The sequence below is a fragment of the Orcinus orca genome, chromosome 6 (assembly GCF_937001465.1).
Source record: "Orcinus orca chromosome 6, mOrcOrc1.1, whole genome shotgun sequence".
Lineage (NCBI taxonomy): Eukaryota > Metazoa > Chordata > Mammalia > Artiodactyla > Delphinidae > Orcinus > Orcinus orca.
Window position 1 is genome coordinate 36,897,659 of NC_064564.1, and position 13,497 is coordinate 36,911,155.

Below are 13,497 nucleotides of genomic sequence, written 5' to 3' on the forward strand. Positions count from 1 at the left end.
CTCCCCTCCTCTCCCCTCCTCTCCTCTCCCCTCCTCTCCCCTCCTCTCCCCTCCCCCTCTCTCCCCTCCTCTCCCCTCCTCTCCCCTCCCCTCCCCTCCCCTCCTCTCCCCTCTTCCCCTTTCTTCTCCCCCTCCTTCCCTCATCGTCCGGTGGACAGTTTTCGTGTAGACATGTGTTCTCTTGAGGATATACCTAGCAGTAGAATTACTGGGTCATATGATAACCGTTCAGCTGTTTGAGGAGCTGCCTAATTGTTTTCCTCGGCGTCTACACCATTTTACATTCTCCTCAACTTGGTCTGAGGGTTCCACGTTCTCCACGTCCTTGCAGTACTTGTTATTTTCCTTTCGTTTGTTTGTTTTTCTTGTCGCCATTCTAGTGTTGTGAAGTGGTACCTTCTCATTTTGATTTGCGTTTCTCTAATGACGCTGAGCATCTTTCATGTACTTTTGGCCATCTGTGTATCTTCTTTGGGGAAATGTCTATTCATACCCTTTGCCTACCTGTTTCTTTTTACTTAATTTAATGTAACTGCTAGAGAATTTAAAATTCCCATATCTGACTGACATTATGTTTCCCTTGGGTAGCATTGCTTTGGGAGATTTTGAAATTGATGAGGGGTAAAAAAACTTGTGCATACTTCATATTCTTCCCTTCATTCTTAATGTCATTCACCGGTCACGAAGGTTAAATTCTTTTTGAGGTTCATCTCCCAGAGCATTAACAGGAATGTCATTACAAAGAAGTTATCCAGGCACCTGATCGCCGGTGGGTTGGCAAGGGCTAGATTGTTTGAGGGTCATCTTTAGTAAGGCTTAAGGTGGACCCACATCTTCAAAGCAGGTTGGTTATTTTAATGAGCCAAACAAGCACAGCAATAAAGGTCACCTTCTCTTTTCTATAACGTGATGAGCCTCACTTCCAGTGAGCTTTTCAAAAGCTAGCATTTTAACAAATTTAGTCATTTGTGTCTTATTGAGCTTTTCAGAACATGATAAACTACTGTAGATTTATTGCTTTGGAAATTTACTATGACATGTTGAGGTTATTTTCTTAGGAATCTAATGGAGAAATAGTTTGATCAAATATACTTATTTCCTGCCTAGAATAGAATGGTTATAATACATTTGCTTGTGGGTGATTCATTCCGAGGTGTTCTGAGCTTAGTGTCCAGTTAAACTCTGGTAGCACTTCCTTGTCTGCTGCTGAGAGTTTCCAGGGGACGGGTCACACGCACCAGGAAGTACAACTCCCCCAAAGTCTCTCGGCACCAAAATGTGAAAGTCAACTGGGTTGTTTAGAATACAATACGTAATTCATTTAAAAATAATTTTGTGGGCTTCCCTGGTGGCGCAGTGGTTGAGAGACCACCTGCCGATGCAGGGGACACGGGTTCGTGCCCCGGTCCGGGAGGATCCCACATGCCGCGGAGCGGCTGGGCCCGTGAGCCATGGCCGCTGAGCCTGCGCGTCCGGAGCCTGTGCTCCGCAACGGGAGAGGCCACAGCAGTGAGAGGCCTGCGTACCGCAAAAAAAAAAAAAAAAAAAAAAAAAGATTTAAAAATAATTTTGTTTAATGCAGGTGTTTTTTCCTTTATATTGAACCCCCCCAAAAGCTAGAAGCGTTTTCCTAAAAATGATTCAAGATTTTTGGTAAATATAAAACTGCAGATATAAAGATCTTGCTGGCATTTTATGGTTCCTTTCTCATTTACTTACGTGGAGACTGTATTTTTCCATGCATCCGTAAGTAGGCGGGGGAAGATAACTAAAATGTATTTTGTTTGGAAGAATAAAGTCACGTGGGAGACAGAAATATCTTCAGATGTTTCAAATTGGAGCAATTCCTGAGCCCTCAGGCAGTTGCAAACTCTAATAAGGATTTTTTGGGTGGGGCTGAGGGGAATGAGTGGAGAAGGGGCAAGTAAGATTGCCATAATTGTTGTAGAAATGATTTGCCCAGGAGAGATTGGCTTTCGAGATTATCAGCATGTAATCACTTAAGTGCTCCTTTTCTTTTTCTTTTTACATCTTTATTGCAGTGTAATTGCTTTACAATGGTGTGTTAGTTTCTGCTTTATAACAAAGTGAATCAGTTATACATATGTTCCCATATCTCTTCCCTTTTGCGTCTCTCTCCCTCCCACCCTCCCTATCCCACCCCTCTAGGTGGTCACAAAGCACCAAGCTGATCTCCCTGTGCTATGCGGCTGCTTCCCACTAGCTAATCTACCTTACATTTGGTAGTGTATATATGTCCATGCCACTCTCTCACTTTGTCCCAGTTTACCCTTCCCCCTCCCCATATCCTCAAGTCCATTCTCTAATAGGTCTGTGTCTTTATTCCTGTCTTACCCCTAGGTTCTTCATGACATTTTTTTTTAATTCCATATATATGTGTTAGCATACGGTATTTGTCTTTCTCTTTCTGACTTACTTCACTCTGTATGACAGACTCTAGGTCCATCCACCTCATTACAAATAGCTCAATTTCGTTTCCTTTTATGGCTGAGTAATATTCCATTGTATATATGTGCCACATCTTCTTTATCCATTCATCCGATGATGGACACTTAGTCCATCTCCGGGCTATTGTAAATAGAGCTGCAATGAACATTGTGGTACATGACTCTTTTTGAATTATGGTTTTCTCAGGGTGTATGCCCAGTAGTGGGATTGCTGGGTCGTATGGTTGTTCTATTTGTAGTTTTTTAAGGAACCTCCATACTGTTCTCCATAGTGGCTGTACCAATTCACATTCCCACCAACAGTGCAGGAGTGTTCCCTTTTCTCCACACCCTCTCCAGCATTTATTGTTTCTAGATTTTTTGATGATGGCCATTCTGACTGATGTGAGATGCTATCTCATTGTAGTTTTGATTTGCATTTCTCTAATCCTGTTATTTTTCTGTTCTGTTTCAGCACTGTCGTTCAGAGGGAAGGTGGTTTTGATACCCATGCAAGGTGGAAATTGAAGTGTACAATTCAGTTGTGTTCAATATATTCATATTGTTGTGCTGCAAATGTCTGGAACTTTTTCGTCTAGCAACACTGAGACTTTACGCCCATTAAACCCTAATCCGTCCCCTCCACCTACCCCTCCCCCCCCCTCCCCCACCCTTGGCAGCCACCTTTCTACTTCACGTTTTCATGATTCCATCTGCTTTAGACACTGCTTGTGAGTAGAATCATACAGTACTTGCCCATCTGTGATTGGCTTAGCATGATGTCCTCAAGGTTCACCGGTGGTGTAGCATGTGACATTCTTTCTTTTTAAAGGCTGTGTTCTATTCCACTGCATGTATATGCCACATTTTCTTTATCCATTCATCCATTGAGGGACACGTGTGTTGCTTCGATTCTTGACTAGTGTGACTAGTGCTGCTGTGAACATGGGTGCAGATATCTCTTCAAGATCCTGCTTTGTGTTCTTTTGAATATATACCCCAAAGTGGGACCGCTGTGTCTTAGGGCGATCTTTTGCCTTTTTAATTGAATGTGTGCAAACCTTTTCTGAGAGTAGCAGGACCTGCGAGCTGTGTGAATCTGATTCCCCGCTGGCCCACGCAGAATGTCCATAAACACTCTTCTTGATGATCTCTCCGTGAGAGATTAACTGTACAGATAGTATCACTGTGACTTCTTTCCTGTTGTGCCAGGAAATGTTCCACATGGTCAGACCTCCTGAAATAAACACCAGAATCATTTGGCCAGATTGCACAGCTAGGCACTCACCCCAGAAACACCTTCCTCCAGAAAGCTGCCTCCAGGACGGAGGGCCGGACGGAGAGGCCCAGGAGGGAACAGAGGCACAGAAGGGTGAAGGCGGCGTGGTTGTCATGTTCTTCTTTACCCAGGAACGAGACAGCAGCCTGTCTCCAGGTTACGGCCAGCAGGTTGACAAAACCTTGTTGATTATGACACAGTAAGAAACTTCCATGTTATGGCCCAGTGTGCACCTCTGTGTGTGTGTCCAGAGAACATCACTTACCTGTGTGACGCGTGTTGGTATTTAACGTTCCGGTCCCCTCTTCAGGTTCTTGTTTGCTTTTGCACCCGGTACAGTCACGGGATCGTTGTCCTGCTGGGGTTCACATCCGCTTTGGCACGTACGCAGTAAGGAAGAGTTCCGTGTCTGGGGCAGGCCCGCTGGGCCCAGGCTCGGGCTCTGCCTGTTTGCTCTTGAGAAGGCCACGTGACCCAGAGTCTCTAAAGCCAGCTGTGCCTCAGTTTCCTGTCCCCTACAGTGGGATCATATTGTGCCCCCTCACACAGCTGGTGTGAAGAGCCATGGGGCCATGGATGTGGGGTGCCCAGAGCGGCACCTGGCCCCACACTCACTTTTCTTCCTTTTTACTGTTGTTCACTGTTATCCCGAGGCCCGTGTTGCTTCTTCCTCCTCTGTTGTCAGCATTCCCAGCTTTGTGTAACTGGGAGTTAGTTCCTCTCCATCCTTGGAGCTCGTGGGGTCTGGATAGAAGGAAGAACGTCAGAAGTTAAAATGGATCGGGAAGCTTCGCAGGCGGAGCGGTCGCTGAACCCCCGTTTCTTTTCCCCATCAGCCAGGCTGGAACTCAGTTTGCCTTCTGACTGAGACAGGGCTGTACCTGGGCTCCCCCAGAGAAAGGCCGGAGTTGCTGCTTCAGCCGGCGCGGAGCTGAAACAGGGCCGGGGAGCCGCCCGCCCCTTGCTCGGGTCGCAGGCGGGTGCTGGGACACTGGTGCTCATCCCTCCCCAGGCGCAGAGGGCTCACAGCCCAGCGTGGGAGGGGGGCCGCTCCCACCCTTTCTTCCACAGGCGCATCTGTCAGGGCTCTTCTGAGTTGTCAGGTTGCCAGTGTTTCATTATGTGATTATCTTCCTTGCAGGCAGTTTTAGTGAATAACATCACCACCAGCGAGAGGCTCATCAGAACCTTGCAAGGTGAGTTCCACTCCCCCCAGACATCAGGCCTGTTAGGAGAAACCCACCTTCCCTCTGTCCTTTTCTAGGGTCGCTTAGTGCAATCTAATGATGGGTGGTATTACAAGCTATTGGGTAATCTTTACTCTTTTTGCCTAACTATGTTTCCTTAAAGAGCTTTTCCTTTTATGAGTTTACTGAATACATGGCAAGCTGTTACGTAGAGAATTCAGATTCTCATTTTGTGATACATTAAGAAATATATGTGTGTGTGTTTAGGTCACCCAGAAATCAGATTTCCTTCATGAAATTTATATAAAAATGATCCAGCCTAGTGTAATTCCGTTTCCTAGCTACTCTTATTCAGTTTGGCAGCCAGGGTTTTTCTTTGGGCCCTTCTGAAGCCGCCGGGGGAGGCAGGGATGGGGTGAAGCCCCTCTGTGAGGTGTGACCGGAGGGGTCACAGGGTCCAGTGCAGCCTAAGAACCTGATGAAAGGAGCACTGGGGCTTCTGATCCCTGACCTGACCCTAGTCTCACCTTTGCCCCTAGTTAAACTCCATCAGTGCCCTCAGCCTCAGTTTCCACCTCTAAGGTGGGAAGGTCAGTCTAGAACTGGGCTGTCCAGAACTGTAGCCACAAGCCTCCTGTGGCCAGCGAACGTTTGAAATGTGGCTCATGGGACAGAAGAACTGGATTTTTAATTTTTGTTTAATTATCGGCAATTTAAATTTAAAACTGATACTTGACTCAGTTATTGGGAAACTTAAGTATCTTTGGGACAACTTGGGTGTACCAATATCCTTTTTAACTGTAAATTTTATGAAATCTAAATTCAGATCAAGAATTCCCAATTCCTGTTTAACATCTGAATTGAGATGTGCTATGACTGTAAAATACACACCAGGTTTCAAAGACTTAGTATGAAAAGAAGAATATAAATCGTCTCATTCATAATTTCTCACATTAATTCTATGTTGCCATGGTAATATTTTGGATCTGTTGGGTTAAATGAAATATATTATTAAAATTAATTTCACCTGGTTTTATTTACTTTTTAAAAATGTGGTTGCTAGTAAATTTTAAGTGACCTGTGTGGTTTATAATATTATAGTTCTGTTTGGCAGTGCTGGTCTAGAATTCTAGTTCCAGATCAGCTTCTAAGAATATTAATAGGGGAAACTCAGAGATTCACTAAGTTTAAATGGGTTGCTTGACTGCCAGGGGCTTCTCAGAGCTGATGATCTGCTGGTCAGTCCTCAAGTAGGGCACGACAGCCTGCAGCCTTTGCTGTACTTAGTATTTTTAAACAGCTTTAATCAGGTGTAATTGACATACAGTAAACTACACATATTTAAATTGCACAGTGTGACATAAGTTTTGACGTAAACGTACGGTTGAAGAAACCACCACAGTGAACAGATCCATCAGCCCAAGAAGTTTCTTTGTGCCCCTTGGTAATCCTCCCCAGGCCCCTCTGATCTGCTTTCCGTCCCTCTAGATGAGTTTGTAATTTTTATAGTTTTGTATACATGGAATCAGACGGCATAGACCCTTTTTCGTCTGGCTTCTTTGACGCGGCGTAATTATTTTGAAATTCATCCGTTCTGTTATGGCTGCCATAGTTCATTCCTTTTTATTGCTGAGTAGTATTCCATCGCCCCATGCTCGGTTTGATTATGGAATTTTTTTTTTAAGTTAGGTCTGTTGAAGTATAATTTACACATGATAAAGTTTACCCATTTGCCGTGTACCTTTCTGTGTGTTTTGACACATGCACTGTCCCCTGGATACCAGAGTCAAGACACAGCTCGTGTCCGTCACTCCAGGAAGCCCCACCCACACCTGCCCTCACCTCAGCCGCACCCAGCGACCAGTTGTCCACCCCTGTAGTTTTGTCTTTTCAAGCATGGCGTATAAATAAGTGCTTTTGAGATGGCTCCCTGTTGCTGTGTGTATCAGCAGTTCATCGAATCCTTCACTTTTATTTAATTTGATCCCCCCCTCCTGCCCCCCAGAGAGCCTTGTAGGTCTAGGGTTGTGAGGACAGACCTTGGGGAAACTCCGGTGTCTGTCCAGGGCCGTGTTTCAGGCCCTCGTTGCTGCCCTCGGCCCGTTCTGGCGTCCCCTTTGTGGCAGCTTTTCCTTCTACCGTCCCCAGCCTGGCTCTTGGTCAGTGAGCTGCTGCTTTTTTTCTACAGAGCTTTTCCGAGCCGAGTCATCAGGGCAGCAGTGATGCGGCTGATGGATTTCCTCAAAGAAAGCTATTGTTTCCCAGATAGGAGGGTCAGGTGACTAAGTGCACATGGGGCCTCAGAGAATAACTGGGCTGTGACCAAATGACAGGATGCTGGCAGGTATCCTGGTAGCTGAGAACAGGGGGTGCAGCAGGAGTGGCTGCTTATCTGACTGGATGTCGAAATTAGTGTTTCACAGATCGAGGGATACGTCTTCTGGGGGCAGGAGACACAGTGGCGTGTGTGCCCTTGTGGGACAGTTCGGGGTTTAGGATGTCTAGGAGAGAAATAGGTGGATAGAACCTGCTGGTGCATTGTAAGGGTTGCAGGTCAAAAAGGAGATTTAGGAGAGATGTGTGAAAAGGAATCAAGGTGCTGGTTCCCATAGGATCGCACATCTTCTGGGCCGCTTCCAGGGCTGGGGTGGGGAGGTTCCTGGGGAGGGGCCGTGCTCTCATCCCTTCCTCTTTCCCCTCCTTATTCTGTTGGTGCCACGGCCCATTGTGTTCCCATGGTGGGTTTTGGTGCGTCTGCTGTTGTCAGGATGGCCATGCCGGTGCCCTGTGTGATTTCGTGTCCTCCTCTCCGTTTAGACCAGTTAAAGGCCCTGCAGAAGAATTACGGCAGGCTGCAGCAGGATGTCCTTCAGTTTCAGAAGAACCAGACCAACCTGGAGAGGAAGTTCTCCTACGACCTGTAAGTGTGTCCACATCAAGTGTGTGCCACTCGGGGGACTGATGTCTTTTAAGCGGAGGGTGGTGGACAGGGTGCAGCATAGTCTCCACTGGCCTTTTCTGTTATAGAGCATATAGGTCTTGAGGAAAAGGTTCAGTCCCTTTTAGGAGTCATGTCCTTTAGACATAATGCATTTTATTTTTTAAGTGTCAGCAGTGCTTCAGAAAGCCCTGGAGAAGTGTTAGCCAGTGGGCTCCTCATTACAAGAGGGCAGTTCTCCTTAGCAAAAAATGACTTAACTCAATATACCTTAAAATATGTAACTGAGAACTCTATAAAGTGCAGGTGTGCTGGTTAAATCAATAATCTAAAGCCTTTAAAAATGTGTTCCAAAAGTGCTCAGAAGTGACCTAAGTCAAACTCATAGACTAAAAGGAGTTTGGTATAATATTACTATAATGTATCACTGGGTGTTGGCATTGTGGGCATTTTGTTTTCTTGAGACTTTTAAGTGTCTTTCCAAATTTTTGCAGTGAGAATGGAGTACTTTTATTTTTTTTTAGCTTTATTGAAGTATGATTGACAAATAATCATTGCATGTATTTAAGGCATAAAAACATGATGTTTTGATATACCTATACATTGTGAAATGATACCCCCAACCAAGCTAATTAACCATCCATAGGCTCCCATCTTTACCTTTTTTGTGTCTATGGTGAGAACACTTGAGATCCACTCTCTTAGCAAATTGCAAGTATAAAACACATTATTATTAACTGTAGTCACCACGCTGTACATTAGATCTCTAGCGTATGGTTAGGACAATCTGTTTTAAGCTGATGACTTTAGTCACATACAAAAACTCTACACGTTACATATCAGAGTCCTTCTGTGGTCAAAACAAAGCAATAAACTTTTTAAGTTTGGCTAAACCCATTAGTAAGATAGTAAAAACCAGTTTAGAGGGTAGCAAGTAAAGTTGTAGTCTATGTATTTTTCTCCCATTTTCTTCATAGCAACAGTATAACTCAAGCACAGGAACTTTGGGATTCTGAGACAACCAGCTCCCCTAACTCCACCCTCTTTTTTCTTTGACTTACTTCTATTTAGTCCATGTCCAAGTTCATACAGAGTTTTTACATAATTGCAGTTACCATTAAAATTGTTAATCATTTTTTTACTTTCTTGCATGATGTGTATTTAAAACTCCATTTTGTTTCCAAATATTAAATACTGCATAATGTGGAGGTACCAAATTCAATTCACCATTTCCCAGTTGGATATTTAGGTTAATTCTAAGTTTTGGTTATTGTACATTGGCCTGACATCAATACAGATAACTTTTAAAAGTTATTATTTTGGATTATTTCCTTCTAAAAAAAGACTGGATTGTAGGTTTAGTGTGTCAGTTGGTATAAATTGCCAAATTGCCTTATGAAAGGATTTTAGCCATCTGGTCAACACCTCCTCATAAGGATTCTGATGTCCTTCCACTCACCATAATATCTTTCTGATCACTTTAAAACTAAATACTACTAAAACCAGGAAGCCTCAAATACATAAATATGCAAAGGACACGTTCAAACAATGCAAAGGAAATGTCATTAGAAAACATGCATGTGGAACCTTCTCCAGCTAGGCCAGTGGCTCTCAGTGGGTGGCAGTTTTGCTGCCAGGAGACCTTGGGCAAGGTCCCAAGACACTTTTTGGTTGTCACAACTCAGAGGAGGTGTTACTGGCATATCGTGGGTAGAGGACAGAGATGCTGCTACATCCTGCAAAGCACAGGGCTGCTCCCACGACAGAGTGTTTATCTGGCCCAGGGCACCAACAGTGCCCAGTTGAGAAACCCTGAGTTAGGCTGGTAGTCACTGGAAAGCATTCAGACCAAAGTGAAGTGCTCCAGTCTTCTTATTCATCCTTGAAAGATACCTTAACACACACGTTTCCCTTCCATTGACTGAAATACAAGAAGCCGTTAATGGCCTCACTTGATAAATGCTGACCCAGAAGATTTTGACCTAGCTGGAAATCAGCCAGGACCCAGTGACAAGGAGGGCAGCTCTGCTCCCATATAGGAGTGTTCAGACAGGCAGTGAGCAGAATACTCAAACCTGGTGGCCATGCACGCAGGATGCACTTTTTCTCTCTCAGGAAGTTGATAGGTGAATTGAAAAAGCTGACTGACTGCATCTGTTTTACTAGTTGTGCCCCAAACCTTGTACCAGATAGAGGATGCTTCCCATCCTATATCTGATGTGTATCAAATGTTGAAAGCTGGAATGAGTTAGGTTTTCTTAACTTTCTCTGGTTACAGACCCTTTCTGAGAATTTGATGAAAGGTGTAGACGCCTTGTTAGCAGTTTTATAAATGGATGTATACACAGAGTTGCATGTTCAATTTGAGGGACCGCTGAAGCATACCTGCATGCCCTCTTCGTTATGTTTCCTTAGGCTCCTCGCGGCTGCGACAGTTTCTCAAGCTTTACTTACTTTTTATGGTCTGGATTATTTTTTATTAGTTTTGAGGAGTACTGGTCAGGTATTTTGTAGAATGTCCTTCAGTTGGGATTTATCAGAAATTTTTCTCGTGGTGAAACTGGGGCAGCACATTTTTGAGAGGAAGGTCACAGAGGTAAAGTGCTATTCTCATGGCTTCACATCCAGCGTATGTGCTATCAGGATGACTTACCACTGTTGATCACCTGATTGAGGTAACGTTTATCAGGTTTTTGCACTGTAAAGTTACTCTGTTTTTTTCTCCCTTTATGCTATCATCTTTGGAAGAAATTCACTGTGCTTAGGCTACACTTAAAGATTGTGAAGTTATGCTCCACTTCCCCAAGGATGGAGTGTCTACACAGATTATTTGGAGTTTTCCTGCACAGGAGATTTGACGACTCTTCTTATCTGTCTGTCTAATTATTTATATCAGTATGGATTCATGCATATTTGGGGTTAGAATCTAATACTGTCTTATTTATTTTTTCTTTTGCTTACATGCTTTCCAGCTTTTGCCATTGGGAACTCTTTCAGTTGATTCCTTTATCCAGTTGACATATCCCTGATATTGTGGGTTTGGTCCCCCGCTGCTTTTAAAATTACTTTTTTATACTCTGGCACCAAAAGATGCTCCAGACTCATTTTCATGTATTTCCTGTCCCAGTCCTAGAATCAACCAATCAACCATTTCTCCAAGGAGCCCTTGTTCTTTTTATTGGAGAATGGTATTAGAAACCAAGATCTGGGTACTAGGTGTGTTTGTTGCTACTAGGGTGTCATTGCTGCTAGGCTCTCTCAGATGACAGAGCAAGAGATATATGTGTGTGTATACTAACTCGTGTTATATGTAGATACTGATAAATATTTCTATATGTATTCATCTGTATCTAAATTAAACCAAACATGAATTTGTACTGCTGTCCCCAACTCTAATCCGTTTACGTTAACATAATAGTATGTAATTGGTTATGTTCTCAACGTGGGATGCTATTCAATTATTTTATCAATGTTTTGTGACTCAAAACAGTTTTTTAAATTTATTTTCTTTTACTTTTTTGGCTGCGTTGGTTCTTAGTTGCAGCATGTGGGATCTTCGTTGAGGCATGGGGGATCTTTCATTGCAGCGTGGGCTCTTTGTTGTGGTGCGCAGGCTTCTCTCTAGTTGTGGCATGTGGATTTTCTCTCTCTAGTTGCGGCGCGCAGGCTCCAGGGCACGTGGGCTCTCTTGTTGAGGTGCGTGGGCTTAGTTGCCCTATGGCATGTGGGATCTTAGTTCCCTGACCAGGGATCGAACCTGCGTCCCCTGCATTGGAAGGTGGATTCTTTACCACTGGACCAGGGAAGTCACTGTGACTCAAAACATTTTGAAACTGCCTGTGGCAAAGACCGGTCAATGCTTATCCAAATCCATTCATCGTTTTGCCCAGCAAAACTACTGGGCAAATTCCTTGCAGTTAGGTATGGCCAAGTGACTTAAGTTCTGGCCAGTGGGGAAAGGAAATCATGGGGTGGGACTTACAGGAACGCTTCTGAGAATAAGGACAGTCCACTGCACATCCCTTTCCTTTACCTTTTCTCCTCCCTCCTTCCTGCTGCCTGGGCTTCACACAAGATGGCTGGACCACTCGCAGCTATCCTGGATCATGAGGTAATCATGGGGATAGAAACCAATGTTAGGATATTGAAACAGCAAGAGAAGCCTGAATTTTTGATGACTCAGAGCTGCCATACTAACCCTGGATTTCTTTTATGTGAGGAAAAATAAACTGCTATTTTTTGGCCTTTTTGTTTCACCTAGCCAAACCTGATGCTAACTTATATACTTTTTGAAAGTGCCTTTAAATATTGTTTTTTCTTAAACTAGATCATTTTCATCAATGCTCATCTATTACCCCCAAAAAAGACTTCTCAGGAAAGGCCATTTAGATTGAGTCCTAAACAATAAAGAGCAGAGAAAGGAGATTAGGAGATGTTAGGAAAAGAGAACCTGGGGAGCCCAGAGTGATCTGGGCAAGGCAGATAGTATCATACGGTCACGGTGGGAGTGAGTACGAGTAGTATCTTGAGGATGGGCGTGAAAGTGACTAGTTACGTGGACCTTGCTGGGAAAATCTTCTCTTTCACAGATTCTGATGATGTGAATGTTAGGCCTTTTGGAATAGTCACACAGCTCCATGAAGCTGTGTCCTCTCTCTTTCCCCCGTCTGTTTTCTCTCTGTGTTTAGATTGGGTCATGTCTATTGTTCTGTCTTCCAGTTCGTTGATTCTTTCCTTCTCTGAGTTTAAAAATGTTGGTTATTGCATTAAATTTCCATTTGGTTCTTCTTTATATCTTCCCTTTCTTTGCTGAGACTTGCTCTTTCTTTGCTGAGACTTAGTTTTTCATTTCTGTCAAGCATGTTTTAATTACCCATTGAAACATTTTTCTGGTGGCTTCTTTAAAGTCTTTGTCAGATCATCTTAACTTCTCTGTCACGTTGATTTGGTGTCTGTTGATTGTCTCTTTTTGTTCAATTTAAGATCTTCCTGGTTCTTCATATGATGAATGATCTTTGATTGAAACCTCTGGGCAGTGGTGGTGAAAGCCCTGGCTCTTCATTGACATCCTCTGACGCCACCACCTGGGGAGAGGGAGGGGGACCTCATTAGTGTCAGATGGGGATGGAAATGCAGGCTTCCCATGTAATCTCCAGTGACACCACTGTGTTGTTCTAGATCCTAAGGTCCCTAGCCAGTCTGCCTTCGTCTCTCCATCTTTCAGAGTCTTCTTATGTTTATTTATTTATTGTTTTAAATGTTTAATTCTCATGGCAGACAATGTTAGTCACCTACCCCACCCTACTTCCTCTTTTTTTTTTTTGCTGCACCATACGGCATGTGGGATCTTAAATCCCAGACCAGGGATTGATCCTGCACCCCCTGCATTGCATTGGAAGTGCGGAGTCTTAACCAGTGGACCACCAGGGAAGTCCCTGTTTGTTTAAAATGTAATGTCCAGAGTTCTAGTTGTGCTTAGTGGAGGAAGAGTGAAAAATATATCTACCCCATCTTCCCGGAGTAGAAGTCCAATTCAGATTGGACACTACCCAGAGGTAGCACAAACCCCACGTTATGGGGCTCAGTCCCACAAGACTGCCCCTGCTCTGGACGCTAGTCAGAAGTTCTCGGTGGCCCCAGACCACC

At 44.0% G+C, this 13,497-nt stretch overlaps 1 protein-coding gene across 3 annotated transcripts in view; it reads left to right on the forward strand.

Annotated features, from left to right (window-relative positions):
- Positions 1–13,497, forward strand: part of GOLM1 (golgi membrane protein 1) — a 55,887-nt gene that overhangs the window by 25,539 nt on the left and 16,851 nt on the right. For all 3 annotated transcript variants that reach the window (XM_049710901.1, XM_004283047.4, XM_049710902.1), the window contains 2 exons: positions 4,868–4,922; positions 7,731–7,833. In XM_049710901.1, coding sequence (XP_049566858.1) covers positions 4,868–4,922; positions 7,731–7,833 — 158 coding nt within the window. The remainder of the gene's footprint in view (positions 1–4,867; positions 4,923–7,730; positions 7,834–13,497) is intronic.